At 41.2% G+C, this 21,951-nt stretch overlaps 1 protein-coding gene across 2 annotated transcripts in view; it reads left to right on the top strand.

The window, feature by feature from the left end:
- Positions 1-21,951, top strand: part of PDE10A (phosphodiesterase 10A) — a 195,208-nt gene that overhangs the window by 54,047 nt on the left and 119,210 nt on the right. The window contains exon 1 of one of the 2 annotated variants that reach the window (XM_075499112.1): positions 11,664-11,705. The exons of the other annotated variant lie outside the window; for it this stretch is intronic. Within the exon in view, the coding sequence (XP_075355227.1) occupies positions 11,693-11,705 (13 nt within the window). The 5' untranslated portion in view covers positions 11,664-11,692. Of the gene's footprint in view, positions 1-11,663; positions 11,706-21,951 lie in introns of those variants that run through there. 2 annotated transcript variants of the gene reach the window in all.

Here is a 21,951-nt window from a genome sequence, read left to right as displayed (position 1 = left end):
ATAGTGAAGCAGTGGCAGAATGGCGCTAACACGGTTACCCTGGGCTCATGATTCAAACCCTTATCCAAAGCTTTTTGGGAAGCGTCATGGTCTAAGGGAATACCTCATACAACTGTTGGGGCTCTGCTTTTAGTGCTACCTGAACTGAAGAGGATATGTCTGTGTGTTGTGAAGTGCGGGGTTGATGCCAACTTTATTGTGTCATTTTCAGTGATGATAACGAGAGCATCAGTGTATGTGATATATGTGCCATCTTACAGGTGTTATACAGAAGTTATTAAAATATTTGGACTCATTTTGGGCTACTTTGTGTATAAAGCCATATATCTTACTTGTCATCCATTTGTAGAACTTCATTCATTTATCATAGACCAAAAATTGCCTGAGAAGTGTGTGTGTGCGTCTGTCTGTGTATGTTTAAATGCCAAACATGAAAGTCTGCTGCAAAACAGCTTTTCACAATTGCAGAGTGATGCTAGCTTTCAGTGCTGCTCAAAGTACTGTTTTGAGTATCTCAAAATATAACTTCTCTTGGGGCTGGCACTCCTCTGGCTACGTAGGCAATGCTTGCAAAATTCAGCTGAATTTCTAATCGGGAAGAGCCTGCAAGATTAGTGCCTCAGTGGCTCCGAGTTGGATTGGGTGCACAGCATTTAAGTCTAAAACACAAACATGCTTCATTTCTGTAAGGATTCGACGCGTAAGTGTATTAGAACTGATGGGACTTCATATTAGTAGTTTATGCAGTCTCTTATTAAGGTGGGAATACTAGATACAATATTATTTGTTGTGAAAGACCATGTTACTTCTCAAGTACATAGTTGTTTTAAGAGATACCTAAATCATCCTGAAGTGAAATTGGGCATCAAGTGATACATTATGGTTTTTTTTTTTTTGTTTTGTTTTTTTTTTTTTTAACTACATAAGAATTCAGAATGAATAGAGTGTGGTTTAAATTATATGCAACTCTGACTTTTCAGGGAATTATTATTTAGAAATAAATTATGCAGTGAATTCATCCATATAGTGTTTTTCTTCCATCTCCCCTGCTCTCTCCCATATGATAGTGGGCATTATTTCCTGATTGTATGGGAGGGTTTCTCTTAGCTCTCTTCTCCTTCTCAGTCTGGTTGTTGTATACTTGTTGCTCAAGATAAAGTCTATGAAAAGTGTTTTGGGGATCTTCTTTATGGAAAAGAAGGGAGAGGTATTCCCTTAGTCCTTTGCTGCTTCTGGTTTCTAGAGACTGTATTCACTGTAGAATCCTATTAAAGAGAATATATTATGAAGCATGACTTAAAAGGCTAGTATTGAGTTAACTATTGCCAACAAAAATAAAATAAAAAGAGAGATCCAAATATTGTACACATACCTGTATATTTTCACAATTGTCACATTTAGAGAGAGCCTTTCTCTGAGAAATCTTTTCTCCTGCTTAAACTTTGCAAGAGGAAGTACAGATGCAAACTGTAATTAATAGCGGCCAAATTTCACCATCCAACTTCAGCAGGATGATGTTTCACCCTAGGGATTCAAGAATGATTGTCCCCAGATACTTTTTGGAAAGAATTACGATGGTTATTTTGAAGTCAAAAACATTTCATGAGTCCTCAGTGGGAAGATATCATACATAGTATTAACTTCCTATGTAAATGTGATTCTAGATACTTTATACTCACAAAATGTTAATGTGTATAAAATAACTTAAATTCTCATTTTATCAGTTAGCATCATTTTAATAATAGCATGAAAACATAATTGTGTTTTAATGTGAGTAATTATATAATTTTGGTCCTTTAGCAATTTGGAGGCTGAAATAGATTTCATTATAGTCAGCAGCATGATCTCATTGTCTTTAAGGGTGTACTCTTCTTTTGCTTTTGCTATAATGATTTTTGTATTGCTTATATTACTTAAAATTCATGAAATCATTTTCTTCTGAGTAAAAGCAACTTTAAACCAGATACTGAATCTCACTGATCAAACCCCTTTTAGAATAACTCAATTATTTAAAAAGACAGGTTTTTGTGTGAAGGGTGGTTTAGTAATATATTTGTAACATTCTAGATGTTTTCTGATCTTAATACAGGGCATACAGCATGACATGAAAGGAGGAGGATGAAAGTAACATTATGCAGCGTAACTGGAAAAATGTACCACTCAAAAAAAAAAAAAAATCAGAAATGGTGAGATGTAAAATGAGTTATAGCTCATGTGAAACAAACCCCAGGATGTTCCTTAGAAAAAGCCTAGCCATTAGAGCCAGAGGGAAGTTATAAATGAAGTGAGCACTTGAGGCTGAACTAATGACTGTAGGAAGGTTAACTATGACCAAACATTTTATACAGCTGTATTAACAGTGCATAGTAGGTACATAGCAGGTGAGGAACATTTCTGGAAGTTAGGTGCAGCCTAAGCAGTAGGACTTGATTAAATTCTTCTTGACCTCTTTGTTTGAGGCTCTAATTCTGTGGGGGCTGCCCTCTCCCTCCCAGTCAGTATGGGGTTTCGGTTGCCTGCTGCTGCTTCTTTCTCCCAGAGCAAGCACCACGTGCTGGTGCCTGTGCCCAGGTGTGCTGTATTGCTGTCCTGGGCAGTGAGAAGAGCTGCTTCCTGTGAGGCAGTAAGTTTGCAGCGTGGCGAGACCGCTCGGGAATGGGATGTACCTTTTCCCTCTGTGCCCTTGTGTGCTTCGTTTGTGCCTCCGAGAGGCAGTCCCAAATTCTCATCCCTCGGGCATTCAGAAGGGATGCCAACAATAGCTGTCCATCATTACTGTGACTTGTATGTGATAGTGGACTGTGATGATAAACTGAATGTTTCTTGTGCCCTTTTTTGCTCTCCTCCTTCTTCCTCCTATACCATTTCAGGCTTTTCTGCTTCTCTGTTTGAGAGCTGCTATGGTGACCTGCAGAAGTTTATCTCAACTTTAATGCCGTTCTCTGTGTTATCACAAGAAAAACGGAGAACTCTCACTTAGATTATTATAATGGGATTACTTTACAAAGTGAACAGTGTTACTCAAATAATAATTATTAGTCATTTGCTCTTGAACTTGACAGCGCATTTGCACCTGTTCTTGGGCTACATATATTTCATATCTTTCATGGAAGAGGGTACAAAATGTGAGGGTACATAAATCATGTGGCAGTGGATGCCACCACTGCACTGATTTTGCCACTGTACAAAAATCAGTGGATGCCACCAAGCAAGAGGGAAGTTGTGAAGAAGGTTTATAATTCAAAAATCTTGGTAAACTGGAGTAGTGATCTGTAATGAACCAAACAAAGTATCATAAATAATGCTAAATACAACATATGCAAATATAAAATCAGAACTAGGTAGGTATAAGTACTGCAGAATCAGATACGGGAATAGCAATGGACAGCAAAACAAGTAAGTCAACAAAGTATGGCAAAAGTTTTGTTAACAGAAACATTACAAGTGAAAAGTCAAAAAACGATTCCCGTCTGCTCGCCACTGGTGAGGCTGTAGCCAAAGTAGCATGCGTATGTTGGAAGACCAACCTCTGGGGATATGAATGAGTTAGAGCACGAAGGAAAGCAACAGAATTTGTAAGACAGAAAACATAATAAATTTTGATCCATCTAGAAAAGAGAAGATGGATTGAAGAGGGCGATATAGAATATAGCAGTCAGTTTGAGAGAACTTGGTACATGAAGCAAGACAGTTGTTTCCATAGGAGATCATGGTATCACAAGAGAAAACATCAGGGAGATGCTGACTAAATAGTAAGGAATACATTGACAGTAAAACAATATAAACTGGAATGCTTGCTACCACAGACTTTTAGGGAACAGCTTTCAAATGATATCTGAGAAGGGATACACTTAAAAGTACTTATTTGATCTTGATTCAGAGCAGAGAGAGAGACTTAGAGATTCTCTTATATTTTGTGTCTCTGTGCTGTTTACTGTGTAATTGAGTCCTTTTTTTGATCACCTCTATTGTGTAACTTTGAATCTATAAAAATAAGTATTTAAATGCAGGAGCTTTGTAATAGTGAAAATGAAAACTTTGGCTTTATGTTTTCGCTAATTAAAAAAAAACCAAAAACCAAGCAACAGACAGACAATTAGCGTGACCTGCATTTTAGCCCTTTAGCCTCTCCCCGGAATCTTGGCAGCAAATAGGAAAATGTAAGATTTATGAGATTTTAGAAATCTCCTCCTCCTCTCTCCTCCTTCATGCAGAACAATAGTCTAAACTTCTTTCACAGCTTTTTTACTTCTTCCAAAACAGAATTTGGTATGTGGACACTATGCTGTTGTTAAATTAATGTGACTAAGCAGTTTGGTTTGCTTTTACTTTCTGCTTTTTATAAAGTGTCTTCCAAAATCCATTAGAAGGCATTTCTAATCTAGGAGAGGGCAAGAATTTGGGCAGTATTTACTTAAGTGTTACCTCAAATAGGAACCTGTTGTTTACAGAAAGGACAAAATATTCTTGATGTGTGTAGACTAAAGACAACTGGAAGTTCAGTATCTCTGTCCCCAGTCATAGAAAAATGCAAGATGAAGACAGAGAAGGAGCCGAGACAGAAGAAGTAAAATGAGCAGGCAAAGAGATTAGGTGAATACTTGAATTTCAGTAAATGAGAGAATTTGACTATGGAAAGTCTGGAAACCAGCACGTCATTTTAAAATTGTCACCCTGACAGCAGCTGTAGGAAGTCTGCTGGAAGTGGAAGAGGAATGTGGTGGAGCAGGAGGGGAGAGGTGATAAAAACTTACTAACTAGCACGACAGTAGCATATAGCCACAGTGTTCAAACTTCTTGAAAAACGTGTGCATTTAATACGGTGTATGGGGAATTGCAGAAGTCTGGGCAGGAAGCAATTTAGGTGTGAATAAAGGTGTATTAAGGAGGCCTGATGTAAGGGATACTGTAGTGCACATTTGTGGTGCGTTATTGCTTCTATTCTGATACAAAATGATGGATGTAAATGTGAAACGCGAGCTTTGGAGAAAACAGGTATCTTCTTGCATATGATCTTGGTGGACATAGTAGATAGGCTGCCAATGCTTATAATGCAACTGTTCAAAATAGTATTCAGCAATTCAGCAAGGTGAATGATGTTTTTGGATGGTTAGTGCTCTATAGAGAGCTTAGGCCAAGTTGTAGCAGCTGAATGTGCAGTCCCAACCTAGCTGGTTGGTTTTTTGGGGTGTTTTTTTTTTTTTGTTTTTTTTTTTTTTTTTTTTTTTCAGTGGCTGGCAAAACATACTCTTTCTTGCTTTACTAAGTACTGAAGGAAATACCTTAAAACAAAAAGAATGGGTAATAGGTTTCACTTCAAAAGAAGGTGCAAGGTAACAATTAAAGGCAGGCAAGCTCAAACTGCATGGACTGCAATGTGCGGATTAGAGGGAAGCAGTGATGGGACAGTTGTTGCCTAGAGCCTCTAGCTGTTGTTTAGCACTGCCTGCACATCAAAAAGAAAAGTTTTGGACAGCCGTGATTTAATTTAAACTGATAGTTTTCCTTTTGTCACTTGAAAGCCAGAATGTTTTTACAGCACTTTATTATAACTTGGTATGAATTATCCAAATAGGTACAATTCTTTCTTTTCACTAAGCAGTAGGATTTACAAAAGAACTGAAGCAGGTTGGATGACTGTCATAGAAATAAATGTTGCTTAGGCTTCTACAGGGCTATACCTCCTTTAAAAAGCTTATTAAAGCATCTGCCATCTTTATGTGAGGGTATAATCTCTGCAAATTTGGCTTGTTGTCCTTTACTGTTTTCAAGTTCCAAATTAAATCCATTATTGTCATACTATGCTGCATTTGCTGAAAGTGTCGGGATACTTTCTTGTGGATGTGACATCTGTGGGAACAATTCAGTCTTTCCAGAAACAGTAAGATTTCCTTTTAGGTTAAGGTTTTTGATTTGTATTCCTTTATCTCTGAGAATATATAATGTTCTGCAGGTATAAAATCCAATGTTATTTATAAGTGAATTCACGAATTTTAGACACAAACAAGACTTGTTCTGTATCTCTATTTAATATAATACTTTTAGAAACATTTGTAGAATCATTGCTGTATTTCAGACTGCATTGATGTTGCTAGATATATGTCTGCCTTTTGGGGTGAACTGGAAAGTGTGAAAACTTGTTGCTCCTCTCAGAGCTTATAGGTGATCCAAAAAATCACTAGGCTCTGAATATTTTAGTTACACTGCCTTTGGATAAGCAGCACTGACAAAGTAGACTGGACATTCAGGACATGGCAATATTACAGTTAACCCCCATTAAGTTAAGTGAAAGTTAATGGGAAGACTTTCCACTTCTGAAAATAAGATTACTTCGATGAGGGTCTTAAAATGCTAGGATCATAAACATAAGGCCCCTCACAAACCACTTAAAAAAACTGCATTCCTCTTAAGTGTGAGAGATGTATTTTCATGCAGCTCTGTGTATTACTGAGAATTGATGTCCACGCTGATACTTTGACTAGTGTTGAGCCCTCAGGATAGATTACTGCGCATATAATAATGTGGAAAGTAGAAGAAAATGACCGAAAGACATGGTTGTCTTCTATGAAGTTTTTTTTAAAGGAAGTGAGTTAAGTAGGGTGGGGGAATTGTTGAAGCTGGACTCGGTCTCACTGGTATACTTGACAGCAGAGCAAAGTAAGAATCAAGAATGAAAATTCATCTCTGCCATGCCAAGCGCTGTTACAGGTGCTTTTCACGTGGAAGTGAGGGAGTGAGTTTTGTTGAGCCTTTTTCTACACTCAAGACCAAAGTCAGCACCTACCATTTCTGGATAGGGGCAGACTACGCTGTAACTTTGTAATCCAGCTGGTCACTGCGTGCAAAAACATTTCTTCCTTCTGTTGTCAGTAACAGCATATTGTTAGAACCATAGAATCACGTAGGTTGGAAAAGATTTTTAAGATCATCAAGTCCAACTGTTAACCTAGCACTACCAAGTCCACCACTAGACCATGTCCCTAAGCACTACATCTACACTTCTTTTAAATACCTCCAGGGATGGGGACTCAGCCACTTTCCTGGGCAGCCTCTTCCAATGCTTGATAACCCTTTCAGTGAAGAAGTTTAGATTTAGGAGAAACCTCTCCTGGCACAACTTCAGGCTGTTTCCTCTTGTCCTATCATTTGTTACCTGGGAGAAGAGACTGACACCCACCTCACTACAACCTCCTTTCAGGTAGTTGTAGAGAGCAATAAGGTCTCCCCTCAGCCTCCTTTTCTCCAGGCTAAACAACCCCAGCTCCCTCAGCCGCTCCTCATAAGACTTGTGCTCTAGACCCTTCACCAGCTTCGTTGCCCTTCTCTGGACACACTCCAGCACCTCAATGTCTCTCTTGTAGTGAGGGGCCCAAAACTGAACACAGTATTCGAGGTGCGGCCTCACCAGTGCTGAGTACAGGGGCACGATCACTTCCCTACTCCTGCTGGCCACAGTATTTTTGATACAAGCCAGGATGCCATTGGCTTTCTTGGCCACCTGGGCACACTGCTGGCTCATATTCAGGCGGCTGTCAACCAACACCCCCAGGTCCTTTTCTGCCTGGCAGCTTTCCAGCCACTCTTCCCCAAGCCTGTAGCGTTGCATGGGGTTGTTGTGACCCAAGTGCAGGACCTTGCACTTAGCCTTGTTGAACCCCATGCAGTTGGCCTCGGCCCATCGATCCAGCCTGTCCAGGTCCCTCTGCAGAGCCTGCCTACCCTCCAGCAGATCAACACTCCCACACAACTTGGTGTCATCTGCAAACTTACTGAGGGTGCACTTGATCCCGTCGTCCAGATCATTGATAAAGATATTAAACAGAACTGGCCCCAGCACAGAGCCCTGGGGAACACCGCTTGTGACTGGCCACCAACTGGAGTAAACTCCATTCACCACCACTCTTTGGGCCCAGCCATCCAGCCAGTTCTTTACCCAGCGAAGAGTCCACCCGTCCAAGCCATGAGCAGCCAGTTTCTCCAGGAGAATGCTGTGGGAAACCATGTCAACGGCTTTACTAAACTCTGGGTAGACAACATCCACAGCCTTTCCCTCATCTACTAGGCGGGTCACCTTGTCGTAGAAGGAGATCAGGTTGGTCAAGCAGGACCTGCCTTTCCTAAACCCATGCTGACTGGGCTTGATCCCTTGGCTATCCTCTACATGCTGTGTGATGGCACTGAAGATGATCTGCTCCATAACCTTCCCTGGCACCGAGGTCAGACTGACAGGCCTGTAGTTCCCTGGATCCTCCTTCCAGCCCTTCTTGCAGATGGGCATCACAGTTAGTTCTTGCACATGGACCTCCTTGGTTAGCCGGGACTGCTGATAAATGATTGAAAGTGGCTTGGTGAGCCCTTCTGCCAGCTCCCTCAGTACTCTTGGGTGGATCCCATCCGGCCCCATACACTGGTGTGTGTCTAAGTGGGGTAGCAGGTCACTAACCATTTCCCCTTGGATTATGGGGGCTGCATTCTGCTCCCCGTCCCTGTCTTCCAGCTCAGGGGACTGGGTACCCAGAGAACAACTGGTCTTACTATTAAAGACTGAGGCAAAGAAGGCATTAAGTACCTCAGCCTTTTCCTCATCCTTTGTCACTATGTTTCCCCCCACATCCAATAAAGGATGGAGAGTCTCCTTAGCCGTCCTTTTATTGCTCATGTATTTATAGGAACATTTTTTATTGTCTTTTATGGCAGTAGCCAGATTAAGTTCTAGTTGTGCTTTGGCCCTTCTAATTGTCTCCCTGCATAACCTCTCGGCATCCTTGCAGTCCTCCTGAGTGGCCTGCCCCTTCTTCCAAAGGTCATAAACTCTCCTTTTTTCCTGAGTTCCAGCCAAAGCTCTCTGTTCAGCTAGGCTGGTCTTCTTGCCTGCTGGCTTGTCTTTTGGCACATGGGGACGGCCTGCTCCTGCACCTTTAAGATTTCCTTCTTGAAGAATGTCCAGCCTTCCTGGACTCCTTTGTCCTTCAGGACTGCCTCCCAAGGGACTCTGTCAACCAGTCTCCTAGACAGGCCAAAGTCTGCCCTCTGGAAGTCCAAGGTAGCAGTTCTGCTGATGCCCCTCCTTACTTCTCCAAGAACTGAAAACTCTGTTATTTCATGATTGCTGTGCTCAAGACAGCCTCCAACTGTCACATCACCCACAAGTCCCTCTCTGTTCACAAACAAGAGGTCCAGCGGGGCTCCTTCCCTAGTTGGCTCGCTCACCAGCTGTGTCGGGAAGTTATCTGCCACGCACTCCAGGAACCTCCTAGACTGTTTCCTCTCTGCTGTATTGTACTTCCAGCAGACATCTGGTAAGTTGAAGTCCCCCATGAGAACAAGGGCTAGTGATTGTGAGACTTCTCCCAGCTGCTTATAGAACATTTTGTCTGCCTCTACATCCCGGTTGGGTGGTCTGTAACAGACTCCCACCATGATATCTGACTTGTTGGCCTTCCGCCTGATTCTTACCCATAAACACTCAACCTTATCACCACCATCATTAAGCTCTAGCCAATCAAAACATTTCCTAACATGCAGGGCTACCGCACCACCTCGCCTTCCTTGCCTATGCCTTCTGAAGAGTTTATAGCCATCCATTGCAGCACTCCAGTTGCGTGAGCCATCCCACCATGTTTCCATGATGGCAACTATATCATAGTTTCCTGCTGCACAATGGCTTCCAGCTCCCCCTGTTTGTTGCCCGTGCTGCGTGCATTGGTGTAGATGCACTTCAGTTGGGCTATTGATGCCGCCACCTTTTTGGGGGGAGAAACCGTAATTCCTACATGACCATTCTCAGGCGCTTTCCATGGTTTCTAACACATCCATAACCCTTGCGTCTTTGCTGCCACATGGATCTCCATCCTCTACCTACACTGAGACAGCAGACTGAGGGACCTCGTGAGCACACTGTCCCTCAAACATTGGCGTGCCGCCCCCAGGCTTATCTCTAGCGAGCCTGGTTTTATCCCTTTCCCCCTTCAAATCTAGTTTAAAGCTCTTTCAGTGAGCCCTGTTAACTCCTGTGCAAAGATCCTTTTCCCCCTTTGAGACTGGTGTACCCCACCTGTTGCCAGCAGACCTGGTGTCATGTAGACCGTCCCATGATCAAAAAAACCCAAATTCTGCTGGCGACACCAGGCTTGGAGCCAGGCATTAATCTGCTGGCTCTTCCTGTTTCTTCCCTCATCTTTCCCAGCAACTGAAAGGGTAGAGAACGCTGCTTGTGCTCCCGATCCCTTAACCAGTCGTCTCAAGGCCCCGAATACTCTCGATTGCCCTCGGACTTCTAGTTGCAACTTCATCGCTGCCTACCTGAAAAATCAATAATGGATAGTAATCTGAGGGCCATACCAGAGTAGGAAACTTTCTCTTCACACCTTTAACCCAGCCCCCAGCGAGGCAGCAGACTTCCCCAAGAAGTGGGTCTGGTCTGCATATTGGGCCTTCTGTTCCCTTCAGAAGGGAGTCTCCTATGACAATGACCCGCCCTTTTTTTCTTCATGGAAGCAGTTTTGATGCAGGGCATAGGGCAACTTAACCTCGGCAACACCTCCAAGCTCGATGAACCATCGTCCTCGTTATTGTTCGGTTCCACTTGCAGAGCCTCATACCTATTGTGCAAGGGCACCTGGGCAGGTGGGGCAGTCACAGAGGAGATGGGCCTGCTGCGCCGGGCAGGAGCTGGTCGCCATTGCCCCCTATCCCTTAAGTCACTGCGCTCAGCCAGGCAGAGAGAGGACACGGAATCCTCCACACCACACGTCCTGTCTGCCTGTTGGGCCTGTCGCAGGGAAGGTAGGGTGCAATTCCAGTAGTCTGTCTGTCTGTCTGTCTCTCCCCCCCCCCCCAATGCTCCTCGCCTCCTCCCGGAGCTCTGTCACTAAGCAGAGGAGCTCCTCTGCCTGGGCGCACCTCCCACGGGTGTGCTCACTGCTGCCCGCCGGTACTGCCACGAGAGTAGGGCACACCGTGCAGCCTGACACCTGGGTGGAGCGCGTTCCCGCCGGAGCCGTCTGGGAAGCTGCGCCAGTCGTGGTGGGCGCAGCGCTTAGAGAGGCCGTGGCTTTCCGCCGGGTGGACGCCATTGCTGCGGGGTTGAGCGGGCAGCGCTTCAGCGCCCTTCCCGCACGCCCTCCCGCGCAAACGGCCGCGCCACGCCCCGTTCGCCCGCCCTGCTGGCGGCGCTCCCGGCCGGCAGCGCTCCCCGAGGGCTCCCCTGGTCGCCAGCGTCCCCGAGGGCTCCTGTCGCACGGGGGGGCGGGGCTCGGCGGCCGTTGCTCCTGGCCCCGCCCAGGCCCCGGCAGCCGCTGTCGCGCGCGCGGCGGGCTCCCGGCTGCCCCGGAGGTTGCCCCGGTTCGGGACCCCGGTTCGGGACCCCGCCGTGCACCGCGCTGCAGCGCTCCGCTGCGGATCCTGCCGGCACCGGAGCTGCTCGCCTCGGCGACTGAGCGCTAGTTTCGGTTACACCGCGTTTAAATCTCCCGCCGTTGCTCCTGGCTCCGCCCAGGTCCTGTCAGCCACTGTCGCGCGAGCTGCCGGCGGGTCTCTCGGCTGCCCCTGAGGTTCCCGCGGTTCGGGAGAGCCCCTGGGCCGTGGAGATGAGCGGCCAGTAGTTTAGCTGTAGTAACTACTTGTTTGGGAACATGGAAGACAGACAGTACTTCAGATGATTAAAAGGACCTGACACAAATCACATTTGAAAATGTTTATGCAGGGTATGTAGAGCGAAGTCACTGTGCACACGAGTATACAAACTGTTAGATGTTGTCCTAGGAGTTGTAAATAATATATAAGGTTTCTGGTAAGAGACATTGATGTTGAAATATTTGTTATGAGTGTATAGCTATCACATGAAGACTAATATGCTGTCCTGAGTTCATCTTTAAGTGTCAGGCATATTATAAGCTTTTACAGCTTTACGAGTTTATTTCTTATAATGAATTAATAGTAATTTGGACTCCTCCAAAGTTACAGGAAAACGAAGTGCTGGAATGTCTGTGGGTTTCTACAATTCTTTCTATATTCTTGAATGTCTGTGGGTTTTGTTAGTTAACTTTTATAGTACATTGAGGTGATATTTAAATGAAACGAAACTATTTTTTAGGCAAACATTTAAGAGAGGTCTATGCTTTATTTTGAAATAACAAGGTAGTGGCTGTAGGCACTAAAAATCAAAGTTCACCCAGTGTTTTTTACAGCTTGATAGAGTAAAATTATAGGAAATGCAGGAGGACAAAACTTTAAGAACTAGATATTGCTTACGACAAGATACATGTTGTCTAAAAAGGAGTGACATTAAAGAGTATACAAACCTCTGCAACACCATAGATTACCTCTTCAGAGGTAATCTATTTTTTGCAAAGAAAAGCTGAGGATGTTTTGAAGATGCTGCTTCTAATAAGCCAGTCATTAAACAGAGAAGACACTTCTCTTAAATTCAGTATCATTGTACTGAAGTAGAAAACAAGTTTCAGCATCAAAACACCATGACATTGGCTGTTTTTTTGTGACTGCATGTGGTGCTGCTGTAATTGTTATTTTAATTAAATAACACATTTTTTTCATGATGCTATTTAAAAGAAACTGAGACACGTAAAAGCAAGGTGAAATCAGTGCTGTAGCGGACATAGGAGTAGCGTGTATCTTCTGAGGCTTTTCCTTTGCTGTTCTGTCTGATTGGACGGAAAGAAGACTTTCACTTTTAAAGTTCCAAGAAAAGTGCCACTATTCCGCTGAGGTTTCTCTGTATTCAAAACAGTCAGAGCCAGATTTTGGTATACTGAATTCAGCTGTTCAGCTGCTTCCTGATGCTCCCCAAAGCGAGCTGTGTGTTTGCCTACTACCTCATCTCCAATCAAAAGTTCTCTGAAATGGGGACTCTCCCTACAGCAACCAACTTGTTGCTGCGATCCACAGTGAAAGCTTCTGTTATGCTAATGTGAGTGAACGTATTTCTGATTGTTCTTTCACTTGCCATGATTTAATCATCACACTGGCCCACAATATTTCCATTTTGATGGCTTTTTTTTCTTTAAATGACTGGACAGGTATGCCATGCATATGTACTACATTATAACCATAGTTGAAATGTTTCAGTTAATATTTTTTCTTAATATTGCAAATAAAATAAGCTTTATGCATTTTTATGACAGAATAAGCAGATAAATCTATACAATTATTAAATGCTATATTAGTTTGGCAAACATAACCGTGTATCCTTAGTAACAGGGGGAAGTTAATCCTTGGTAGATTTCTATCAATTTCGTTAAAGCTCCTTCACGGGAATACTTGTTCTAGCATGTGTGTGGAATGATTGCACACTAGATGTTCGTACAGTAACTTTCTGAAATAGTGGCCTTCTACAGAGAAAAGTTTGAATTTCTCTTTTTTAGGGGCTGTGTGGGGAGGGTGGTGAAGGGGAACACTAGCTCCTGAGAACAAAGTAGTAATATTTTATCTCTGGATTTGCAGTGTTTATGATTGTAACTGCAGAACATCTTTGCAGCATGAGCATTACATTTCTTTTAGGGAAGTGGAAAGTGTAGTCCTTAACTGATACAGCAGTTTAGTAGCATTTCCTGCTACATGTTAAAATAAAGTCCCAATAAAAAATGTGCGTGTGTGCAGCATCGATGTGAGTTGTTCTAGGAAGCTTACTTAAAACAAAGCAGAAAACCCCTTTTGTTACCTTTTATGTGTATTGTACAGTAAAAAGTAACTGTATGGGAACCAGAAATAGTTTCAGGAGAACAAACCAGGACCAGGGAGTACCCCTGCAGCCAGCTCAGTGCTGCGGTCCCTGTGCTGGAATACTGTTGCTTACTCTGCTCCTGGCTCTGTCACTGCTCAGTGTCCGGAAAGACTTTTGTGTCCTCCGTCTTTCACCTGCCTGCAACTAGAGCTCCTCTCTGCATGCTGGTTAAGGCAGTCTGCAGGGATTTAAGAGTTTGTTGGTTCAAATACCTTTGGCTATAGTGGGTAATGATGCTATACATCCTACCTTCTCCACAGATGTTCCAGCTACTGGGCTGTTATATAAAGAAGTAGTTTTGATTGCTCCTGTTGGCCCATGTTAGCAATATACTGACCACATCCATAGTTTCAGACTCTCTTAGGTGTTTAGGCATCCCTTTGCAATCCTCTGGTCACAGAAGCAGAAGAGTAGGTGACAGTGTCCCCAGAGATTTTTTATGTTCTGTTTCTTTGCTTTAGAGGAAACTAAAATAGGTCAGAAGATGTAGTATATGTGCAAAGCTCAAACATGTTTTTTTCTCAATACTGTAGAAGAAAATTGTTTTCTCAGTTTGAATAACAGGAGAAATGCCTGTCTCATTTACATGTATTCCTAGGTATATCTCATGGAATCTCATAGCAGTTGATCTCTCGCCAAGGATTTTTGTGTTTTTTTAAAAAACTGAAGATGACCACAAAATAGAAACCCAGTAAGGTGCAACGTTGTACTTATGATAACTTGAAGTCATGTAATATTGGCCATTAGTCTAGTAATTTATCTTTTAAATTCAAAGACATGCCACACCACATCTGAGGGAAAGCAGAATATCACACTGACGGCCTAGGTTTACAGCTCTGCTCAGGTAAAAACTTGGTATTTTCTTACAGGGATTACTTACAATTTCAGCTGATTTTTTTTTTCCACTCTGTAGAAAATTTGTTCTATATATACGTTTTATTACCATTTAGGACATAGGTTCTTTGGGATAAAGAAAATGCTGATGAATACAATAGATTTCCAGAGAAGACATTTTAAATTTGTATTTTCGTCTAGCATAAAAACCCAACAAAACCAAACCAAAAAAACAAACAAAAAAACCCCCACCAAAGCCCAGACATTTCAGTCTCCTTTCATGGTAATTGTAAGTTTGGGAAGTACGCACTACATGTTTTATGGTTGACAAAATGGTTGATACTCTTTATCAAAAGGCTTTAAATTCAAAATGGATTTGACATTAACTGGAGAGCTCCAACAATGAAAATTTGCTAATTTTCTTAAAGTAAAAAACTGTTACAAAAAATGACCCTGTTTTTTTCTATTTCTATACTTAACTGCAAAAATGAAGCAATTGAGGACTAATTTTACCTAGAAGCTGTTGAACTATATGGAAGATGATATTTTTCTTTAAATTGGTTATTCAAGATAATTATTCTTTACATCAGTAAACCCACTCATTTTTCATGTGTCACGTGGGTTAATATTTGGAACACATTTTTCAGCAAAAGTGCTTCTTATGGGCAGGATTTTTTTGATATTATACTGTTTGTTTCCTGAAGAAATGCTGCAAATGCTAATCCACACATAACTCTGCTAGTAAACCTTTCAGTGGACAGGGAAACATGTATTGAGTTTTAATCTTTTTATTTTTAAGTGATGGTTTTTACTAAAAGATTGACTAAAGTTTTAAAAATTCATAATTAAATACTTAAGTGCTCAATGAGGGATGGTTATGCACAAAACAGTTCTTGAATGGCAGTTTTGACTCTGGTGTGTCTGTGTCCCTTGGGTGGCATCTTCAGCTTGACTTGGTAGCCTGCTTATGTTGAAAACCACTGCTTGATTTTGACTTGTTTTTTCTTTGTCTGACTCTAAGGAAGCTCAGTTGTGTTTTTGTCTCTACGAGACCATGCTGCTTGTAATATTTTTGCTTTATGGTTTGCCAAGTAAATTGATTAGTAAGGTTCAGCTCATTCCAGTGTTTCTAGTAAGTAGAAGTTAAAGAAACAAGCACATGTCTGCATATTGCATAATAGAGGGATTTTGAGTGGCATGGAGATGTGGGCTCTCACCACTCACTTGTGGGTTCTGGAAAATGCAGCTTTGTTGAAATAAAAGTACAAACATGTTAGTTCTATAAGAAAGATTGTGAGTTAATAATACAGTTTACATTTTTCAGAATTCTAAATAAAATAATGTAAGTATTAAGTAGTATATGATTTTCATGTGACTAGACCAATTTGTTGTGTTGTATAAAATGAAAAACAAACAAAAAAGTCCCCAATTTTCATTCTTCTGTAAATGGCTAAAAGTTGCATTTTTTTAATACTGATTACGAATGAAAACAAATTTCAGGATGTTGGAATATTTATGTTTCTTGGGAAATTCTACTTTCCAACTACTTCTAAGAAACTAATTGATTAGATTTGGATATTTTTAATAAGTATTTTGTATATCCTGAAAACACGGGTACCAATACCTTTCTTGACAGAGAAGAGAACTTCAGCTATTAGGAGGCACTGAGTCCAGTACTAGAAATTCAGATTCAATACCTCCAAAATTCAGATTCAGTACCTTGAAAGGTACAAGTTTGTTGTGCAGCTTCAAAATAAAATAAGAAATCTATATTCAATTACCTTGATATCTGTCAGAACACTTACGGACATCAGAAACCTGCTGAGAATCACACCACTTTAAAGCTTTTGTTTTCATAAGTGAAATTTGATTTAAGGTAACGCAAAGATAGGATGCCATCAGATAGGATGTCCTCACTACTCTCTTCACTCCCAGGGAAGAGGTCTGCTGAAATCAAACTTTTGCTGCATCAGTTTTCAGAAGGATGGATTTTCCACGCAGTTCACCTCACAATTGCTCAAAAGCTTGCAAAGATACAAAAAAGGCATCAGGAATATGCAGTTGGGGGTGGAAGATGGAGCAGCACTGTCCCTTTTGGTGGTAATCTGCTGTTAGATGAGTTTTAAGTGATCATAGGAAAAGCTATGAGGAGAATAATTTAGAAAATTATATCAAAGAGAAGCTTCTCTTTGCCTGCAGACCTTCTGGAAAATAAAAACCAACCTCCATCTGCCCCAAGATTTCACAAAGAACAGAGTAATGGAATTTTAATGGAGGTAGAGGGACAATAGCTTTCATCAGTTTAAATCTTAGGCTAGCTAGATTGTCCTTGGTAAAACAGAGGTTCTCAAAAGAGCTTAAGGATACTAATCATTGACCAAGAGTTTCAAGCCTTGGTCTCACACTTGTAAATGACCCTTTTAAATCAGGTGATTGTAGAGACACTTGCATTGTCTTGTTCTTGTGTTGCAGATATCTGGAGAGCTTTTGTTTCCAAGGCTGGTAAGGCAATTCCTTGCACAGTTTCCATCAGTTTTTTAAAACTCATATTTCTTATGTTTATAAAAGAAGGATCATATATTGTATCTTCAAATCAGACTTTCAAGGTTAGGAGACCTTTCCTTTTGTAAAAAAAAAAAAATGTTCAAAAGATCTTTATAGAGTAGACCACATAGAATAAAATAGCTTGCTGTTGTAATTGTTGACATGGAAACAATGTGCAATAGGTAAGACAGTGTTGTACAATGAGCAAATGATCAGAAAAACCTTTTTTTCCTGCATCTGCTTGATTTTGTGGTCCAGAAAGGCTGAACAGCTGAAGTTTTGTGTGCAGGAGACATCTAGTAATCTTTGGCATTTTTTGTAACGTCTTTGTACAATAGATTCATACTCTGTCAAACGAGTTGTGGTGTGAGTTACTTGTTTATTGTATCCAAAAAGTGTGTTAGCTGATCTAAAGTGTGTTAGCTGATCTTTTCTGTGTGTTATACACTTACAAGTTAAAGTGCAGCTACATGGCCTCTCAGTTGGCATGCTTTTTACTCTTCCATGTTTTAGGCTGTAATTTGCAATCACTGTAAACCAGAGGAGATGGACAATGTTTCTGTAAGAAGACATCCTGCCTTCCCTCAAACCTGGCTGCTTATTCCCACCCTCATACTGCCCACTCTTTGCTACAACATAAAGGTTCACCCAGGTAGACAGGATAACTTGATTGTGGCAAAAGCTGTTACTTTGGGGTTTGGGGTGGTTTTTTTCCCTGGTTAATTTTGAACTTGTTTCCTTGTGGATTCCTCATTCCAGTTGTGTGGTGCCTACCCACACAGGAGCTTCATTCTCATACCTCCTGAAGACAGTCTTTGTACTCTTTCTGACCTGTGTTCATGCCCCTCAAGTTTGCTTTTGTCTTCTCGTTGTGCTTGCTCCCAACTTTTCTCTGCCTGTTTATCCACGATGAAAGAGTGGTCATGGATAGAGTCCTGTGACCTTTTCCTGCTGATAATATATCCAGTATTTCTTGAGCCTGCCTATCACAAGAGAAGACGACTCTGCCTAAAACTTTGAGTCGATGCAGTTTTTATTAGCCTTTTGCTTGCCACTTCCTTAATTCGTTTCACTAGTCTCTTGTGGCCTCCCCCCCCCCCAAAAAAAATATGTACAGATTAAGATTTCTTCAGCATGCTGTCATGCTAAGCGCACTCACCTTACTTATGAAAATATTTTGTGTTTACTGACCTCAGTATGCTTGGGTATCTCACAATGAAGTTACAGTATGTGTGTCACTGTCATTTGAACATAAGCATTACAGGATTGCTTGTTTGCTGGAAAGACATGCCAGGGGACTCGGGTGAGTTTGACTGTTAGGTATGTTCGTTAGCTCGTGAAGTAACATGAACAAAGCGCTAGTCCCCAGAACTGCTCTTCAAAAAATTACTAAGCCATTAATCTGTAAAATGGAACAGTGGTACTAGAGGAGAAACAGTAATGTATTGTCATTTATGACTGCTTTTTATCATTTATACTATATCCTTGAGAGACCTCCTGGTGCCATTTTTCTTGCAGTACAACACGGAGTCACTTTTTAGTTATCTTGGGTGCACTGTGTTTTTCTCCAGATCTTTCATGTCACTGTCAGTGAAATTGAATAGTATTAAAATTTATATTCTTCAGCCTACAGAAGTTGCAGTCTTGGAGGCTTTCCTGGAGTGAATCTGGAGTTAAAAAATGTTGAAAGCTACTTATTTGTTAAATCTCTTTATTTGTCTGATTTGAAATTTTTGAAGTTCTTTTGTTTACTTCTCCTATTGGATATTTTATGATACAGCTTTTAACTGGCTAGTTTTGGCAGTGGATCAGTCTGTTTATGTACTAGCAATGTGATTTTTTAGGTATGTTTTTAGAATTTTTGTTTTGTCATTATATGGTATTGTAATGGGCCTATTACAGTCTCATGAGAACTGTTTTGGTTGGTCAGCGTGCTGGACAGAAATTGGAATCTCAGCCCCCAGGACTGTAACACACTAAAGTGAAAATTTATGACCAGCCCTGTGGAAATGTGCTTTAACTTTCTTATTAAAGTGTCTGTCTTATATGGACATCTTTATAGTTTTAAAGTGTTTTCTGAATGTAGCCAATTACCAAGTTCAAGTAGGCTGTAAATAAAATCAGGTTATTACAAAGCTGAATTAAATTGAAAGGTGAAGTGATTCTACCAGAAGTTTTTTTCTCATTGAGTACTTTATCGTCATTGCCTGTGAAAAGTTTATGTAAATCATTATAGCAAAGACACAATGCAGAACATGCATCCTGTGAATGTAGGAATGTAGACTGAAATGGGTTTTTTTAAGGTGTTTCCTGAGTCCTCTACAAACACAAGTTCTCATTTTCCATCTCTCCTGTTTTCCTTTTCACTTCTGCTCTTTCCAACTCTTCTTTTTTTTTTTTCCCTCTCCTTTTTCTTGTAAGGATGCTTTTTGGAGGTGAACACATGTTAGTGAGCTACACTGTCTCCAAAACAAACAAAAGAGGGTGGGGAGATGATGAGCAGGAGGAGGACAGGGAAAAGATGCAGCTGCTCATTTTTAATTTTTGAAACTAGCCTTGAATTCTGTGGCATTTGCTTAAGCTTTATAATAAAACTATGGGCCTGACTGAAACACTGCATCTTTGTTTTACTGTGGTTGCCAACAAGAAAATGTTAAAATAGTAACAAATAGATTATTTGAATTCTTGTCTAAAATAGTATTGATGGGAGATGTTTTGCCACATGAGGTTGCATGAGTAGAGGGTTGCCTCACCAGTGAAAGCTTGTGGAAAAGCAGCCAACCCCATATGTTGTTTTTTATTCAGTTGTGCCAACATCCAAGTCAGTAGAAGGTATTTCCATTTATTTCACCTGCTAGGAAGTAGGAATGCCTATAGCCTTGGTTCCTGTAATTCCTTTGTATTGAACCTGCAGTGTGCAGGTGAACAAGCAGTGTGCCCTCACAGCAAAGAAGGCCAACAGCATCTTGGGCCACATTAGGAAGAGAGTTGCCAGCTGGTCAAGAGAGGTGATCCTGCCCCTCTGCCCAGCCCTGGTGAGACACATCTGGAGTGCTGGGTCCAGCTCTGTGCTCCCCAGTACAAGAGAGCCATGGACATAGTGGAGTGAGTCCAGTGAAGGGCCGTAAAGATGATTGGGACTGGCACTGTTCAGCCTGGAAAAAAGAAGACTCGGGGCTGTCTTATCCATGTGTGTAAGTATCTCATAGGCGGGAAAGTAAAATAGACAGAGCCGGGTTCTTCTTAGCGGTGCCCAGCGACAGGGCAAAAGGCAATGGGCACAAACTGAAACACGAGAATTTCCACCCGAACACAGGAAAGCACTTTTTTCACTGAGAGGGTGATTGAACACTGGCACAGGCTGCCCAGAGAGGCTGTGGAGTCTCCATCCTTGGAGATACTCAAAAGCCGATGGGACAGGACCCTGAGCAACCCGCTGTAGCTGACCCTGCTTGAGCAGGGGCTGGATTAGGCGATCTGTAGGGGTGCCTGCCAGCCTCAGTGAATCCACGATTCTTCTGTGCCTCTGATTTGGTATTTAGCTGAAATAGTGGGCGATGTGAGATACCACTGAACAAGTTGTACGTTCTCACATATTTTTCTGAATGGTAACATTAATGAAATTATATTATTAACACTATTAGGGAAAAACTTGTGGTTGAGGGACAAAGCTTGAAACAATGTGTGGAATGAAACGTGTTTGGGGTTTTGTTGCACAACTCTTCACATGTTAGTGAGCTCTTACCCACGTAAGTAGTCTCATTGACGTCAATAGGACTACTCCTATAAGTGTTCACCAGTGCAAGTAAGGGTTGCACAATGTGTCCTTGTCTGTAATGTACAAGTGTATGTAACACAGTATTTAATTATTACTTCAAACCGCTTTTACTTCAGTGGCATATTCATTTAAATATCTCAAATTATACTGCTTTTCCTAGGCCATATTTTACTGACAAGGAGATATCATTACATCCATCACCATAAAATTGAGCAGAGATAGCATCTCTGAAAAATCATCTTTCCTTCTGTTCATTTATACAGCTGAAAAAAAGGGGTAGCAGAAAAAGAAAATAATTCTCTTCCTTTATTGTGTTTTAAATAAATTGGAGTTTCTAACTTTTTTCTGACAGTTTGATGGAGTCAGTGCTTTACTTTCAGTGCTTAATTAGTCTGAAGGTAGGCTTTCTTTTCCCCACAAAAGAATTAAATAGCTTTTTTTTATTTTAAATGTCAGTCAAAGTTTAATTTTGTATAAAGAGGCATCTTGTATCTATATTTTATAGTAATACCAAAGGTAAGGTAAAAAAGCTGTTTCCAAGATTAATTATGTGGTACTCACTTTTCATATTTCAACTTTATTGCTAAAACATCTGCTGTAGCACTTTTGGTGGGGTTAAGGGAAGGCTATGTTGTCCTCTTTAACATTTAAGTGATAAAGCCAGAATCTCTGTCACAAAAACCGATTTTTTTGAGACTTTTGGAAGCTTTTATTTTTTAAAACTTCTTTTCTAGTTGCAAGTATTAAAATTTGGTCAAGGTGCTTGAGTTAGGTTAGAGACTTTTCTGAAACTACTGTAAGATAGTGCATATGAATAGTTGGAGTTAAATCTCTTTGGAATTGTGAAATGCTGTAAGAATATAGTGTTATAATTTAGAAAAGTGAGCCTATTCCACTTTGTAAAGAGGATAGATGTTACTCGTTCAGACTAGTGGGACCTTTACAAAGAGACGATCTCTAATGCTGAAAACTCTTTTAAACTAATAGTTAAAATATGAAAAAAACTTAATTGCTGGAAGCTGGAATAAGAAAAGGTGATACTGGAATTAGAAGG

This window comes from Mycteria americana, chromosome 3, assembly GCF_035582795.1.
Source record: "Mycteria americana isolate JAX WOST 10 ecotype Jacksonville Zoo and Gardens chromosome 3, USCA_MyAme_1.0, whole genome shotgun sequence".
Classification (NCBI taxonomy): Eukaryota; Metazoa; Chordata; class Aves; order Ciconiiformes; family Ciconiidae; genus Mycteria; species Mycteria americana.
This window is presented reverse-complemented; position numbering and strand designations above follow the sequence as displayed.